A 17,424-nucleotide genomic window follows, 5' to 3' on the forward strand; every position below is an offset into this window, starting at 1 on the left:
GGGTCTGCAGAACTCCTCACAGTCCGATGCGTTCCTCGCCACCGACGCCTTCCTCGCCACCGACGCCTTCCTCGCCACCGACGCCTTCTCCCAGTCACAGACGACAAACCCAGCCGGCGAACGTGTGCACATTTCACTCTGGACGCGCTACAAAGCAGATGCCGCCGTATGCGCGGCAGTTCCCATGACTTTTTGTCCACGAGCTGTGAAACGATCTGGCCGAGTGGAAAGAGTGGGAGTGGGTCCAGATGAAGCAGCGGGAGGCTCCGTCAACACGCCGGCGTCGGGTTACGCATCTTCACTGAAAACACTCGGGTGTTGCTTTACACTCGTCCCAGTGATGGACGACCAAACGTGTGCGTGTCCTCACTTTGCCTTTTTGGCGGACGTTTCTTTTCACACCATTAACTATACGGTATGTACAGCCTCAGGGTTTTACCCACACCGATATCGATACCACAGTACTTTGATGGGTGCTATATGTAATTGGTGTGAAAAAACACATTTTTATGAGCACCAGATGTTGTACACCAGCAACATCATGTCACATCTCACAGTCTTTTATCGAGTCTTAAACTAGTCAGTGAAGTGTCTTCTTTTTGTAAACACCACAAAGATGCATGGCCATGTTTCCATTCCTTACAATTACTCTCAGCTGGGAATATTATTGTTGTATCCAGAACACATACTTTTTACAAATTAAATATGTGACATGCTGTGGTGCCTTCAACTATGTCCAAATATGACACGTGTCTAATGAACACCCTTCCTTTATGTCCAAATATGACAAATATGACATGTGTCTAATGCACACCCTTCCTTTATGTCCAAATATGACAAATATGACACGAGTCTAATGCACACCCTTCCTTTATGTCCAAATATGACACGTGTCTAATGCACACCCTTCCTTTATGTCCAAATATGACAAATATGACATGTGTCTAATGCACACCCTTCCTGTATGTCCAAATATGACAAATATGACACGAGTCTAATGCACACCCTTCCTTTATGTCCAAATATGACATGTGTCTAATGCACACCCTTCCTTTTTGTCCAAATATGACAAATATGACACGAGTCTGATGCACACCCTTCCTTTATGTCCAAATATGACAAATATGACACGAGTCTAATGAACACCCTTCCTTTATGTCCAAATATGACAAATATGACACGAGTCTAATGAACACCCTTCCTTTATGTCCAAATATGACAAATATGACACATGTCTAATGCACACCCTTCCTTTATGTCCAAATATGACAAATATGACACATGTCTAATGCACACCCTTCCTTTATGTCCAAATATGACAAATGTGACCCGAGTCTAATGCACACCCTTCCTTTATGTCCAAATATGACACGTGTCTAATGCACACCCTTCCTTTATGTCCAAATATGACAAATATGACATGTGTCTAATGCACACCCTTCCTTTATGTCCAAATATGACAAATATGACCCGAGTCTAATGCACACCCTTCCTTTATGTCCAAATATGACACGTGTCTAATGCACACCCTTCCTTTATGTCCAAATATGACAAATATGACATGTGTCTAATGCACACCCTTCCTTTATGTCCAAATATGACAAATATGACACGAGTCTAATGCACACCCTTCCTTTATGTCCAAATATGACATGTGTCTAATGCACACCCTTCCTTTTTGTCCAAATATGACAAATATGACACGAGTCTGATGCACACCCTTCCTTTATGTCCAAATATGACAAGTATGACACGAGTCTGATGCACACCCTTCCTTTATGTCCAGATATGACAAATATGACACGTGTCTAATGCACACCCTTCCTTTATGTCCAAATATGACAAATATGACACGTGTCTAATGCACACCCTTCCTTTATGTCCAAATATGACAAATATGACATGAGTCTAATGCACACCCTTCCTTTATGTCCAAATATGACAAATATGACATGTATCTAATGAACACCCTTCCTTTATGTCCAAATATGACAAATATGACACGTGTCTAATGCACACCCTTCCTTTATGTCCAAATATGACAAATATGACATGTGTCTAATGAACACCCTTCCTTTATGTCCAAATATGACAAATATGACATGTGTCTAATGAACTCCCTTCCTTTATGTCCAAATATGACAAATATGACATGTGTCTAATGCACACCCTTCCTTTATGTCCAAATATGACAAATATGACACATGTCTAATGCACACCCTTCCTTTATGTCCAGATATGACAAATATGACACGAGTCTAATGCACACCCTTCCTTTATGTCCAAATATGACATGTGTCTAATGCACACCCTTCCTTTATGTCCAAATATGACATGTGTCTAATGCACATCCTTCCTTTATGTCCAGATATGACAAATATGACACGAGTCTAATGCACACCCTTCCTTTATGTCCAAATATGACACGTGTCTAATGCACACCCTTCCTTTATGTCCAAATATGACAAATATGACATGTGTCTAATGCACACCCTTCCTTTATGTCCAAATATGACAAATATGACACGAGTCTAATGCACACCCTTCCTTTATGTCCAAATATGACATGTGTCTAATGCACACCCTTCCTTTATGTCCAAATATGACAAATATGACACGAGTCTGATGCACACCCTTCCTTTATGTCCAAATATAACAAATATGACACGAGTCTAATGCACACCCTTCCTTTATGTCCAAATATGACAAATATGACACGTGTCTAATGCACACCCTTCCTTTATGTCCAAATATGACAAATATGACATGAGTCTAATGCACACCCTTCCTTTATGTCCAAATATGACAAATATGACATGTGTCTAATTAACACCCTACCTTTATGTCCAAATATGACAAATATGACACGTGTCTAATGCACACCCTTCCTTTATGTCCAAATATGACAAATATGACATGTGTCTAATGAACTCCCTTCCTTTATGTCCAAATATGACAAATATGACATGTGTCTAATGCACACCCTTCCTTTATGTCCAAATATGACAAATATGACACATGTCTAATGCACACCCTTCCTTTATGTCCAGATATGACAAATATGACACGAGTCTAATGCACACCCTTCCTTTATGTCCAAATATGACATGTGTCTAATGCACACCCTTCCTTTATGTCCAAATATGACATGTGTCTAATGCACACCCTTCCTTTATGTCCAGATATGACAAATATGACACGAGTCTAATGCACACCCTTCCTTTATGTCCAAATATGACATGTGTCTAATGCACACCCTTCCTTTATGTCCAAATATGACAAATATGACATGTGTCAAATGCACACCCTTCCTTTATGTCCAAATATGACAAATATGACATGTGTCTAATGCACACCCTTCCTTTATGTCCAAATATGACAAATATGACACGAGTCTAATGCACACCCTTCCTTTATGTCCAAATATGACAAATATGACACGTGTCTAATGCACACCCTTCCTTTATGTCCAAATATGACACGTGTCTAATGCACACCTTTCCTTTATGTCCAAATATGACAAATATGACATGTATCTAATGCACACCCTTCCTTTATGTCCAAATATGACATGTGTGACACATGTCTAATGCACACCCTTCCTTTATGTCCAAATATGACAAATATGACACGTGTCTAATGCACACCCTTCCTTTATGTCCAAATATGACAAATATGACACGTGTCTAATGCACACCCTTCCTTTATGTCCAAATATGACGTGTGTAACACGTGTCTAATAAACACCCTTCCTTTATGTCCAAATATGACAAATATGATACGTGTCTAATGAACACCCTTCCTTTATGTCCAAATATGACATGTGTGACACGTGTCTAATGCACACCCTTCCTTTATGTCCAAATATGACACGTGTCTAATGCACACCCTTCCTTTATGTCCAAATATGACAAATATGACACGAGTCTAATGAACACCCTTCCTTTATGTCCAAATATGACAAATATGACACGAGTCTAATGAACACCCTTCCTTTATGTCCAAATATGACAAATATGACACATGTCTAATGCACACCCTTCCTTTATGTCCAAATATGACAAATATGACACATGTCTAATGCACACCCTTCCTTTATGTCCAAATATGACAAATATGACACGTGTCTAATGCACACCCTTCCTTTATGTCCAAATATGACAAATATGACACGAGTCTAATGAACACCCTTCCTTTATGTCCAAATATGACAAATATGACACGAGTCTAATGAACACCCTTCCTTTATGTCCAAATATGACAAATATGACACGTGTCTAATGCACACCCTTCCTTTATGTCCAAATATGACAAATATGACACGAGTCTAATGAACACCCTTCCTTTATGTCCAAATATGACAAATATGACACGAGTCTAATGAACACCCTTCCTTTATGTCCAAATATGACAAATATGACACGTGTCTAATGCACACCTTTCCCGCTGGCCGCTCCAACCCACCATTATGTGGGGGAGCATGTTTTTAAAGCATGTTTCCCACCCAGGTAGATGAAAAAGAATGCATTATGGCCGCCTCTCTTTGAAGTAGGTGTTTGCATAATGAAAGCGAAGAATCAGGATTGTTCTGCCGCATCCTCCCTCCCCGTGCTTCTCCCGCCTCTTGGTGTGCCTCTATTTCCCTGCCTTTGTCCCGCTATTCAATTTCGCTTTTTTTTTTTTTGCAAATGTTGCTGGTGTTTTTTAGCCCCTCCCCCTTTCCCCCACTTGCAGGCCACCACACAAACACCTTCTCATCTTGTTCCGTCGCTTTTTTCTGTCATGTTCTTGTGATTGATCGAAACCCGAGCTGTTAAAAGGCCACATACAGTATAGATGTATGTATATATGTAGGGATATATATGTAGATATAAAAGTATATATATGTGTATATATAGGTATATATGTATGTATGTATAGGTATATATTTATGTATATATGTATATATGTAGGTAGATATATATGTATGTATGTATGTATGTATGTATGTATATATAGGTATATATGTATGTATATATGTATGTATGTATGTATAGGTATATATGTAGGTAAATATGTATATATGTATGTATATATGTAGGTATATATGTATATATGTACAGTTAATATCTGGTATATATGTATGTATATATGTAAATATTTAGGTATATATATATATGTAGGTATATATGTATGTATGTATAGGTATATATGTAGGTAGATATGTATATATGTATGTATATATGTATATATGCACAGTTAATATCTGGTATATATGTATGTATATATGTAAATATTTAGGTATATATATATGTAGGTATATATGTATATATGTACAGTTAATATCTGGTATATATGTATATATGTATGTATATATGTAAATATTTAGGTATATATGTATATATGCATATATGTATAAATGTATGCATATATGTAAATATGTAGGTATATATGTATATATGTATACATGTATGCATATATGTATATATGTAGGTATATATGTATATATGCATATATGTGTATATGTAGGTGCATATGTATATATATGCATATATGTATATATGTAGGCATATATGTATATATGTAGGTATATATATGCATATATGTAGGTATACCTGTATATGTATATATATATATATATATGTATATATATATATATATATATATACAGTATATATATATATATATATATATATATATATATATATATATATATATATATATATATATATGTTTATATGTATGTATATATGTGTATATATATATACATGTATATATGTTTATATGCATATATGTAGGTATATATGTATGTATATGCATATATATGTATGTGTGTGTATATGCATATATGTATATATGTAGGTATATATGTATATATATGCATATATGTAGGTATATATGTATATATATGCATATATATGTATGTGTGTGTATATGCATATATGTATGTATATATGTAGGTATATATGTACATGTGTTTACAGAGCCACTGTCTCACGACCCGCTGACTACAGTTCGAAGCGTTACTAGCAGAATTAGCATCTCCTCGGCAAGGTTCAGCTCTAGGATTTCCCGTTAATGAGGCTCGGGGAGGTTGAAAGGGATCACAAGGGATTCTGATTTTTTTTTTTTTTTTTTTTAAGAGCAGAATCAGTGGGCACAAATGAAAATACCTTGAAGGTCAAACCTTGATAGTCCATCTTTATATCATTGATGACTGGGAAGTTTCCCAGGAAACCTGGTACCAAAAAGGAATTTGATTGCTTTTCATTTATTTTATGCTATAAATTAGTTTTTTAGCGGATTGCGCGGTGGGATACGCTATGGTCGTCTGCAATCATGCTAGTTTACAATCCAAGCATGAAGCACTGAAGCAAGATAAGTTTATTTATCAAGCACAAGTCAGGTAATTCAAAGTGCTTTACAAGAAAAAATTTAAATATAAAACATGAAATGTGAAAATAAAATCATCATAAAACGATCATAATTAAAATTAAATTTAAAGAGTGTAGATAAAATACTTTCAGTTGCCAAATGCACAATTAAATAACCTTGTCAATTGAGGCTCGTATCTTCAGGAAGACTATTCCAGATTTTAGGAGCATAAAACTGAAACGCAGTCTCACCATGTTTGGTCCTGACTCTGGGCACCAGCAGGAGACCAGTCCCTGAGGTTCTCAGAGCTGGAGATGGTTCATATGGTCCTAGCATGTCAGCAGGAGACCAGTCCCTGAGGTACTCAGAGCTGGAGATGGTTCATATAGTTCTAACATGTCAGCAGGAGACCACTCCCTGAGGTTCACAGAGCTGGAAATGGTTCATATGGTTCTAACATGTCAGCAGGAGACCACTCCCTGAGGTTCTCAGACAATGGAGATGGTTCATATGGTTCTAACATGTCAGCAGGAGACCACTCCCTGAGGTTCTCAGAGCTGGAGATGGTTCATATGGTCCTAACATGTCAGCAGGAGACCAGTCCCTGAGATACTCAGAGCTGGAGATGGTTCATATAGTCCTAACATGTCAGCAGGAGACCACTCCCTGAGGTTCTCAGAGCTGGAAATGGTTCATATGGTTCTAACATGTCAGCAGGAGACCAGTCCCTGAGGTCCTCAGAGCTGGAGATGGTTCATATAGTTCTAACATGTCAGCAGGAGACCACTCCCTGAGGTTCTCAGAGCTGGAAATGGTTCATATGGTCCTAACATGTCAGCAGGAGACCACTCCCTGAGGTTCTCAGACCTGGAGATGGTTCATATGGTTCTAACATGTCAGCAGGAGACCAGCCCCTGAGGTTCTCAGAGCTGGAGATGGTTCATATGGTTCTAACATGTCAGCAGGAGACCAGTCCCTGAGGTTCTCAGAGCTGGAGATGGTTCATATGGTTCTAACATGTCAGCAGGAGACCAGTCCCTGAGGTTCTCAGAGCTGGAGATGGTTCATATGGTTCTAACATGTCAGCAGGAGACCAGTCCCTGAGGTACTCAGAGCTGGAGATGGTTAATATGGTTCTAACATGTCAGCAGGAGACCAGTCCCCGAGGTACTCAGAGCTGGAGATGGTTCATATGGTTCTAACATGTCAGCAGGAGACCACTCCCTGAGGTTCTCAGACCTGGAGATGGTTTATATAGTTCAGAACCAAGACTGAGACTTTTCCTACGTCTGTGTTCAGGCGGATATCAGTAGTCACCTTGATCAGAGCAGATTCAGTTCTGTGGTGAGGACTACATTCTGACTGGAAAAAATCAAACACATTGTTCAGCAGGAGAAAGTCACTAAGCAGTTGGTATACAACTTTTCTAGGACTTTGCCCGAAAATGGCAATAGTTGGTTTGATTAGTCTTTCAGACTAAACAGTATATTTTATGATTCACTGTGTATTTTCTTGACTACCGCTTCAGTCAAAACAAAAATGGCCGACTGTCTCTGATTTTGTTCTGTCCCAGTGAAATCTTGCTATTACTTTTGACATTTGTTTGTATTTAGACAATATTTTCAGTATATTAGAGGGATTTTTTACCTGACATATTTGGACTGTCATCTGCAGTCTTCTTCAGAAGGGTCACCTGACCACTGTGACGTGTTGCCTACCAGCTGTTCTTATAGGCGTGGCCAACCAGGCAGACCTGTCAAGTATACCTGGTTGGCTCTGGAAATCCTGTGTAAATCATGCAAAAAATCCGACATGGGAGAAACAGGGAACACAAGCAAGAAAGAACAATCAGAAAGAATGTGAAAAAGAGACAACTGGAGGTTTACAAGAAGCCTAAAGCAAAAGTCCGAACAGGAAATCTTCAAATCAGCCATATCAGATCGTTGCAAAATAAACTACCACATCATGGACCGGGACAACGGCAAAATCATCGGCACAGAAAGTAACAAATTCAAACTATCGATTAAGGAGGCCATTGAACTAAGGAAGCGGCCCTCCTCCATTAACCATCAAGCGGCGGGGGCGGGACCAGGTAAACTTGACAGGTGTGCCTGGTTGGCCACGCCTATAAGAACAGCTGGTAGGCAACACGTCACAGTGGTCAGGAGACCCTTCTGAAGAAGACTGCAGATGACAGTCCTAACATGTCAGGTAATAATTCCATCTAGCCATCCGACCATCTACAACCGCTTATCCGGAATCGGGTCGCGGGGACAACAGCTCCAGACTTCCCTCTCTAGAGCAACATTAGCAACTTCCTCCTGAGGAATCCCGAAGTGTTCCCAGGCCAGGGAGGAGATGTAAATCCCTCCATCTGGGTCTCCTCCCAGTGGGACGTGCAACGAGGACCTCCTTAGGAAGACGCTGGTGAGGCATCCGCACGAGATGCCCGAACCGCCTAAGCTGGCTCCTTTCCAAGCGAAGGAGCAGCGGCTCTACTCCGAGTCTCTCTCGGGTGACTGAACTTCTCACCCTATCTCTAAGGGAGTTGCCAGCCACCCTTCTGAGGAAACTCATCTCGGCCGCTTGTATCCGCCATCTTATTCTTTCGGTCATGACCCACACTTCATGACCATAGGTGAGAGTAGGAATGTAGAGAGCTTTGCCTTCTGGCTCAGCTCTCGTTTGGTCACAACAGTGCGGCAGAGAGACCGCAATACTGCCCCAGCTGCTTCGATTCTCCGGCTGATTTCCTTCTCCATCTTTCCCTCACTCGTGAACAAGACCCCAAGATACTTAAACTCCTCCACCTGGGACAGAGTCTCGTTCTTTACCTGGACTGTACAAACCATCGGTTTCCTGCTGAGAACCATGGCCTCAGATTTGGAGATGCTGAGCCTCATTCCATCCATCCATCCATTTCCTACCGCTTGTCCCATTCATGGTTGCGGGGGGTGCTGGAGCCTATCTCAGCTACAATCGGGCAAAAGGCGGGGTACACCCTGGACACGTCGCCACCTCATCGCAAGGCCAACACCGATAGACAGACAACATTCACACTCACATTCACACACTAGGGCCAATTTAGTGTTGCCAATCAGCCTATCCCCAGGTCCATGTCTTTGGAGGTGGGAGGAGCCTATCCCCAGGTGCATGTCTTTGGAGGTGGGAGGGGCCTATCCCCAGGTGCATGTCTTTGGAAGTGGGAGGAACCGGAGTACCCGGAGGGAACCCACGCAGTCACGGGGAGAACATGCAAACTCCACACAGAAAGATCCCGAGCCCGGGATTGAACTCAGGACTACTTCGTATTGTGAGGCAGACGCACTAACCCCTCTTCCACTGTGCTGCCCGATCCTCATTCCAATTCCATCTAATATACTGAAAATATGGTCTGATTACAAGAACGTGTGAAAAGCACATGCATAAGAAGACTGTGAGGTTTCCCTCTTGTTGTGGGTTCTCCTGGCCGACAGATCTTCGGGAGCCCGGTAGACAGTTTGAATCGAGTCTTTTATTTGCATAAACACCCGGGTGGCCTGCTTTCCAGCAATATGGTTTGTCTCGGGGCGCGTGTCCCTCTCTGGCTCCAACTCCAACAACGTGTCTCGTGCCGGCTGCTGCTAATAAGGGCGACAGGTGATTAGATAACAAGAACCAGCTGAGCAATCTACTCACCTGCCGCCGGTCCTACACTTCCCCGCTCCGCGGCAGGCCCGCAGACCACGCCCCCCTCCACAAAGACATAATTAACCTTTTTGAGCTAATTTTGCTCATGCTAACGACCGTCCATGTCTGTGAATGAACATTTTCAAAGCTTAAATTTCACCATCCTTCCAATATTTTGTCCAGCCGCTGATGTTTATTTACCGCACATTATTGTTCTTTAGGTGTAAATGCGTGTCCTACACATTGATCTTGGGGGGGACTCTGTGAAAATAGTCGGTGGAATATTTGATGTGGTAGTTTGAGTTGTGCTCTTGCATAAGCGGAACAGGGGAAGGTGGGAAGAGTCTGCTTAGTCTTTTTGAGGCCCCTCAGCTGAGCGTACCGTGCAGACGCCCGAGGCCCCAGTGAGCGTGTCCCATATTAGGGATATTTAGCCCGCTCGTTTATACCTCCAGTGGAGAGAAAAATATCTCTGGTGAGTCATATGGACTTGGAATACCTCACGCAGCTCAATGAGCTGTAAAATAAAACATGTACTTGGAGCAAGACTGGTGGAAAAACATAGAACATGAATAATTGTCTTTTAGGTGGTCTTCTAACGCATTTTAAACACAACTAATTCACTAAATGATACATTCTACACTATAGAGTGAAACATTCTAAAGTACATTAATACAAGCTAAGCTAACCATTCTTCAATTGTCCTAAATCATGCGATCATAAGGCAAGGTTGTATGAAACCATGAACATGCATTTAGTCTGGTCACATGGTCTTCGATGGAAGATCATGTGACCATCATGCTTTAAAAAAAGATGTTCCTTTTGTCTGTAAATTATTTAATTCCAAAATAAATATTTAACAATGGATGAATATTTTGATAAAATCATGTAATACAGTCTCTTGTTTATTAATTGGTACTGGACTTTACGGTAATGTAGAATTATTAATAACCAATCCAATATTTTCATAGTGAGAGCATTACAAAAACAGTTTATGAACTTCAAAATATGTTTTTATTGACATTATTATAGTCCTCTAAACATGAAATAACACCCATCTAGTCACATTTACCTTCTAAGTATGTTTTTATTGACATTATTATAGCCCTCTAAACATGAAATAACACCTATATAGTCATCTTTACCTTCTAAATATGTTTTTATTGACATTATTATAGCCCTCTAAACATGAAAAAAACACCCACATGGTCATCTTTACCTTCAAAATATGTTTTTATTGACATTATTATAGCCCTGTAATCATGAAATAACACCCATATAGTCATCTTTACCTCCTAAATATGTTTTATTGACATTTTTATAGCACTCTAAACACGAAATAACACCCATATAGTCACATTTACCCTCGTTTCACACAATTTAGCAGCCTTGAGTGTATTCTACTATAAAATACAGGACTAGCCTGTGTTGTTTTGCTAAAACATTCAACTTGACATTAGCAGCTACGACAGTTAGCTTTGTTGCTAACAACGCTAGCTTGATTACATTACAATAGCAGGTACAAATATGCATGTAAACACTCCTACAGACATCACACCTGGGACGCTTTAGTAAGTAAGAATTGTTTTAGTTATATTGTAAAACTTAAAAACGTTGCTTGGAGTGACGAATTAGGAATCCATACGGGTAGAAACGTTATGGACGGCAAGAAGACGGATTTGGCAGTTGTAAATTCTGTGTTGAAAGCTGAGTCGAGACAGAAGGCAGCCCAGCAGCACCTGCAGTGTGCAAACTCGTCCAAAGGATGGCGCTGATAATTAACTGCCGATTTTACAGTAAAAACTTTAAATTTACACAATCTTACTGTAAAATATAGTGTTTATTTTTTACATTAACATTTTACGGTAAATGGAAAAACAGTACAACTGTTTTGGGGGGTTTTAAGGAAAAATCTGGCAGTTGGCAGAATTTTTGTGTTAAGTTGACATTGTTTTACAACATATTGTTCCTGGAAAAACTGTACATATTTTTTTTTTTAATTCTGGTTATTTAGCTGCCAGTTTGTGTACTGTAAAAAACAAATGTACCGTCTTTCCATTTACAGTAATACACAGTTAAAAACAACAAGCGTAGATTTTACAGTCAAAAACTGGCAGCTCAGTCAACAGAATTTTAACGCACAAAACAGTAGTAGTTTTTCTCAGTTTACAGTAGTATGCTGTAAAGAACAACGTAAAATGTATAAAGTATGTTAATATACTGTAATATTTTTTGCAATATTGGATACTATTAAAGTTTAAAAGGTATGCAATTTCAAGCAGTATGCCAGACCATTGCAATATAAACTACCACATCATGGACCGGGACAACGGCAAAATCATCGGCCCAGAAAGTAACAAATTCAAACGATGGATTAAGGAGGCCATCGAACTAAGGACGCGGCCCAAGGGAGGGAGCATATATTTTTTCTGTCAAAATGAAAAAAATCAATGACATTTAGTGAGAAAAAATGAAGTACTTTATTGACACATATTTCCAGTTGTTTGCGGGCCAGATAAAATGATGTGGCGGGCTAGATCCGGTCCCCGGGCCTTGAGTTTGACACATGCGAGCTACAGGGTTTGAAGCATAAGAAAACAAGTAGTTTATAGTCTGGATTTAATGGTAATACATGAATAAAAGTTCATTTAACACCTAATTTAGGCCAAAACCATGTAGAATATGCTTTAAAATATTTTTTTTTTTTAAATCTACTTAGAAGCGTGATGTAAGAAAGTGTGACTGTATCCTATCTTTGTAAATAAACATTAAACATTTAATTTGAATCAATGATTAATTAATTAACTAACCAATTAATTAACCACCAACAATACTCCATTTACATGTCGTGACCTGAAAATGAACAAGTATTAGTGATATTGTTATTACAAGTGCTGACACAGACAGACTATTTTCAGCAAGCTAACTAGCTTATGCTGCTATATTGACATGTTGAGCTGCTGCATGGCCTCTGACTTGGTGAAAGTTAATTCTAGATTAACTTAGATTAACTATCTTTAGTCACGCACTAAGCGTCGTGTAGCAGTATTGCTAAGTGCGAAGCAAGATGTAAAACAATCACTTACTGTACAATGTCTGCTCTCACGGGGATAAAAACTAATGGGATGTTTATATATTCCCCTTTACATCAACAAGTTATCATTATCCTCACAAAGGGTTAAAACAAGTGGGGGGTTTCTAAATGTATTAATGTATACTTAGTATATAATTAATGCATAATTAATGTATAATTACAATACATTAATTATATATATTAATTATCCTCTTATTTAAATTATTAAATATTAAATATTAATTGTTAAATGCCAAATATTAAATATTAAATGTTCAATATAAAATATTAAATGTTAAATATCAAATACTAATTATTAAATATTAATTATTACATACTAAATATTAAATATTAAATACTAATTATTACTTATTAATTATCAATTATCAATGATCAATGATTAAGTGTTAAGTATGAATTATTAGTTATTAACATTTGTGAACATTAAATATTTTGAACAATGGATGATAATTCAGGCATAATAATGCATTATCCCTTTCTTGAACCTTGTTTGTCTCATCCTTCCAGAGGACCAGCTGCCTTCGGGCTTCCCCACCATAGACATGGGGCCCCAGCTGAAGGTGGTGGAGCGCTCTCGGACCGCCACCATGTTGTGCGCGGCCAGCGGAAACCCCGACCCGGAGATTAGTTGGTTCAAGGACTTCCTGCCCGTCAACACCTCCAGCAACAACGGACGAATCAAGCAGCTGCGCTCAGGTAACCAGCGACCTTCTTCCTCCAGCTCTTCTCCCTTCTGCCTTAAGAGCTTCAGTCCTCCCCCCGACCCTCATGCTACACCTCTCCTCCCTCCGACGCTTGTGTGACCCTGGCCACTTCCTGCCCCGGTCTCTGGCCGTGCTGTCGCCGCTTTGAGTCGCCTTGGAGGCTTGCCGACTCTTCCAGGACTTTTCAGAGTGAAACCTTCTCCGCTTTGCTCCAAACACGCTGAGGCCTTCCTGTGCACGTCACCATTACAGGTCTTATAGTCCTGGTCAAAAGTCTACGTACACTTGTGAAGAACATCATGTCATGGCTGTTTGGACTTTACAATCATTATTATGTTTTTGTGATTGGAGCACATACTTGTTGCTCACAAAAAACATTCATGAAGTTTGCTTCTTTTATGAATTTATTATGGCTCTACTGAAAATGTGAGGGTCAGCAATGTTAATATTTGCTTACATGTCCCTTGGCAAGTTTACTTGCAATAAGGCGCTTTTGGTAGCCATCCAAAAGCTTCTGCTTGACCACTTGACCACTAAATTGGTGCAGTTCAGCTAAATGTGTTGCTTTTCTGACATGGACTTGTTTCTTCAGCATTGTCCACACCTTTAAGTCAGGACTTTGGGAAGGCCATTCTGAAACTTTCATTCTAGCCTGATTTAGCCATTCCTTTACCACTTTTTCTCCTCCAAACATATTGCTGGGTATTGTGGCCAAACAGCTCCATTTTTGTTTCATCAGACCACAGAACTTTCCTCCAGAAGGTCTTATCTTTGTCCATGTGATGTCAGATGAAACAAAAATGGAGCTGTTTGGCCACAATACCCAGTTATATGTTTGGAGGAGAAAATGTGAGGCCTTTAATCCCAAAACCACCATTCCTACCATCAAGCATGGTGGTGGTAGTATTATGCTCTGTGCCTGTTTTGCTGCCAATGGAACTGCTGCTTTAAATGGGACAATGAAAAAGGAGGATTAGCTCCAAATTCTTCAGGACAAGCTAAAATCATCAGCCCGGAGGTTGGGTCTTGGGCGCTGTTGGGTGTTCCAACAGGACAATGACCCCAAACACACCTCAAAAGTAGTAAAGTAATGGCTAAATCAGGCTAGAATGAAGGTTTTAGAATGGCCTTCCCAAAGTCCTGACTTAAAGGTGTGGATAATGCTGAAGAAACAAGTCCATGTCAGAAAAGCAACATGTTTAGCTGAACTGCAGCAATTTAGTGGTCAAGTGGTCAAGCAGAAGCTTGTGGATGGCTACCAAAAGCGCCTTATTGCAGGTAAACTTGCCAAGGGACATGTAAGCAAATATTAACATTGCTGTATGTACAAACCCTGTTTCCATATGAGTTGGGAAATTGTGTTAGATGTAAATATAAATGGAATACAATGATTTGCAAATCATTTTCAACCCATATTCAGTTGAATGCACTACAAAGACAACATATTTGATGTTCAAACTCATAAACTTTTTTTTTTTTTGCAAATAATAATTAGAGTTTCATGGCTGCAACACGTGCCAAAGTAGTTGGGAAAGGGCATGTTCACCACTGTGTTACATGGCCTTTCCTTTTAACAACACTCAATAAACGTTTGGGAACTGAGGAGACACATTTTTGAAGCTTCTCAGGTGGAATTCTTTCCCATTCTTGCTTGATGTACAGCTTAAGTTGTTCAACAGTCCGGGGGTCTCCCTTGTGCTATTTTAGGCTTCATAATGCACCACACATTTTCAATGGGAGACAGGTCTGGACTACAGGCAGGCCAGTCTAGTACCCGCACTCTTTTACTATGAAGCCATGTTGATGTAACACGTGGCTTGGCATTGTCTTGCTGAAATAAGCAGGGGCATCCATGGTAGCAGCCTATGTTGCTCCAAAAGCTGTATGTACCTTTCAGCATTAATGGTGCCTTCACAGATGTGTAAGTTACCCATGTCTTGGCCACTAATACACCCCCATACCATCACACATGCTGCCTTTTACACTTTGCGCCTAGAACAATCCGGATAGTTCTTTTCCTCTTTGGTCCAGAGGACACGACGTTCACAGTTTCCAAAAACAATTTGAAATGTGGACTCGTCAGACCACAGAACACTTTTCCACTTTGCATCAGTCCATCTTAGATGAGCTCAGGCCCAGCAAAGCCGACGGCGTTTCTGGGTGTTGTTGATAAACGGTTTTCGCCTTGCATAGGAGAGTTTTAACTTGCACTTACAGATGTAGCGACCAACTGTAGTTACTGACAGCGGGTTTCTAAAGTGTTCCTGAGCCCTTGTGGTGATATCCTTTACACACTGATGTCGCTTGTTGATGCAGTACAGCCTGAGGGATGGAAAGTCACGGGCTTAGCTGCTTACGTGCAGTGATTTCTCCAGATTCTCTGAACCCTTTGATGATATTACGGAGCGTAGATGGTGAAATCCCTAAATTCCTTGCAATAGCTGCTTGAGAACGTTTTTTCTTAAACTGTTCAACAATTTGCTCAGGCATTTGTTGACAAAGTGGTGACCCTCGCCCCATCCTTGTTTGTGAATGACTGAGCATTTCATGGAATCTACTTTTATACCCAATCATGGCACCCACCTGTTCCCAATTAGCCTGCTCACCTGTGGGATGTTCCAAATAAGTGTTTGATGAGCATTCCTCAACTTTATCAGTATTTATTGCCACCTTTCCCAACTTCTTTGTCACGTGTTGCTGGCATCAAATTCTAAAGTTAATGATTATTTGCAAAAAAAAAAAAAAAAAGTTTATGAGTTTGAACATCAAATATGTTGTCTTTGTAGCATATTCAACTGAATATGGGTTGAAAATGATTTTCAAATCATTGTATTCCGTATATATTTACATCTAACACAATTTCCCAACTCATATGGAAACAGGGTTTGTATACTTTTGACCCAGCACATTTGCTCACATTTTCAGTAGAGCCATAATAAATTCATAAAAGAAGCAAACTTCATGAATGTTTTGTGTGAGCAACAAGTATGTGCTCCAATCACTACATCACAAAAAACATAAGAGTTGATTGTAAACTCCAGACAGCCATGACATGATGTTCTTCACAAGTGTACATAGACTTTTGACCGTGACTGTATGTCTGCAAAAAGAAGTAAAGATCTTCCAGGCCAAGTAATGGTGGCGTGTTCTGCAGGAATTGCCTTTTCTCAGTAATCTCACTGCTGTGACTAATCCAAATCAATCAAAACACTTTTCCCCGTTTTTTTGTCTGGGAGTCTGTGAGTCCAGAAGTCCGTCCTATTCTGTCTGGTTGTGTTTTAGCCACAGTAGTGTGTCCAAGTGTCCTCAATCCCCCTTGGCCACCCCCTCCTGCTGCTTCCAGGGATCAACTCTGGGACCTCAACCCCTCTCCCGTGATTGGTCGCCCGACTTAGTGGACGACAACCTCTCTGCTTTTTCTACCCGCTTGTTTCTCACGGCTCGACCCAAAGTCCCTGCTCAGAGCCCTCGTACTACTTCCTTTGCTGCCTTTGAAAAGCTCTTTGCCCCAGCTGTGTCTTAAAGGGCAACTGCACACCGTTCACAATCTTTGTGTGAGACAGGAACACGTTTGTTTCTCTTTTTTATGCATTCTAAATCGTA

The 17,424-nt window shown here is 40.0% G+C and overlaps 1 protein-coding gene across 1 annotated transcript in view; it reads left to right on the forward strand.

The window, feature by feature from the left end:
• LOC133617150 (receptor-type tyrosine-protein phosphatase delta-like) overlaps nucleotides 1-17,424 on the forward strand; it is a 353,800-nt gene that overhangs the window by 187,569 nt on the left and 148,807 nt on the right. The window contains exon 6 of the mRNA XM_061976930.2: nucleotides 13,625-13,813. Within this exon, the coding sequence (XP_061832914.2) occupies nucleotides 13,625-13,813 (189 nt within the window). The remainder of the gene's footprint in view (nucleotides 1-13,624; nucleotides 13,814-17,424) is intronic.

This window comes from Nerophis lumbriciformis, linkage group LG16 (genome assembly GCF_033978685.3).
Source record: "Nerophis lumbriciformis linkage group LG16, RoL_Nlum_v2.1, whole genome shotgun sequence".
Lineage (NCBI taxonomy): Eukaryota > Metazoa > Chordata > Actinopteri > Syngnathiformes > Syngnathidae > Nerophis > Nerophis lumbriciformis.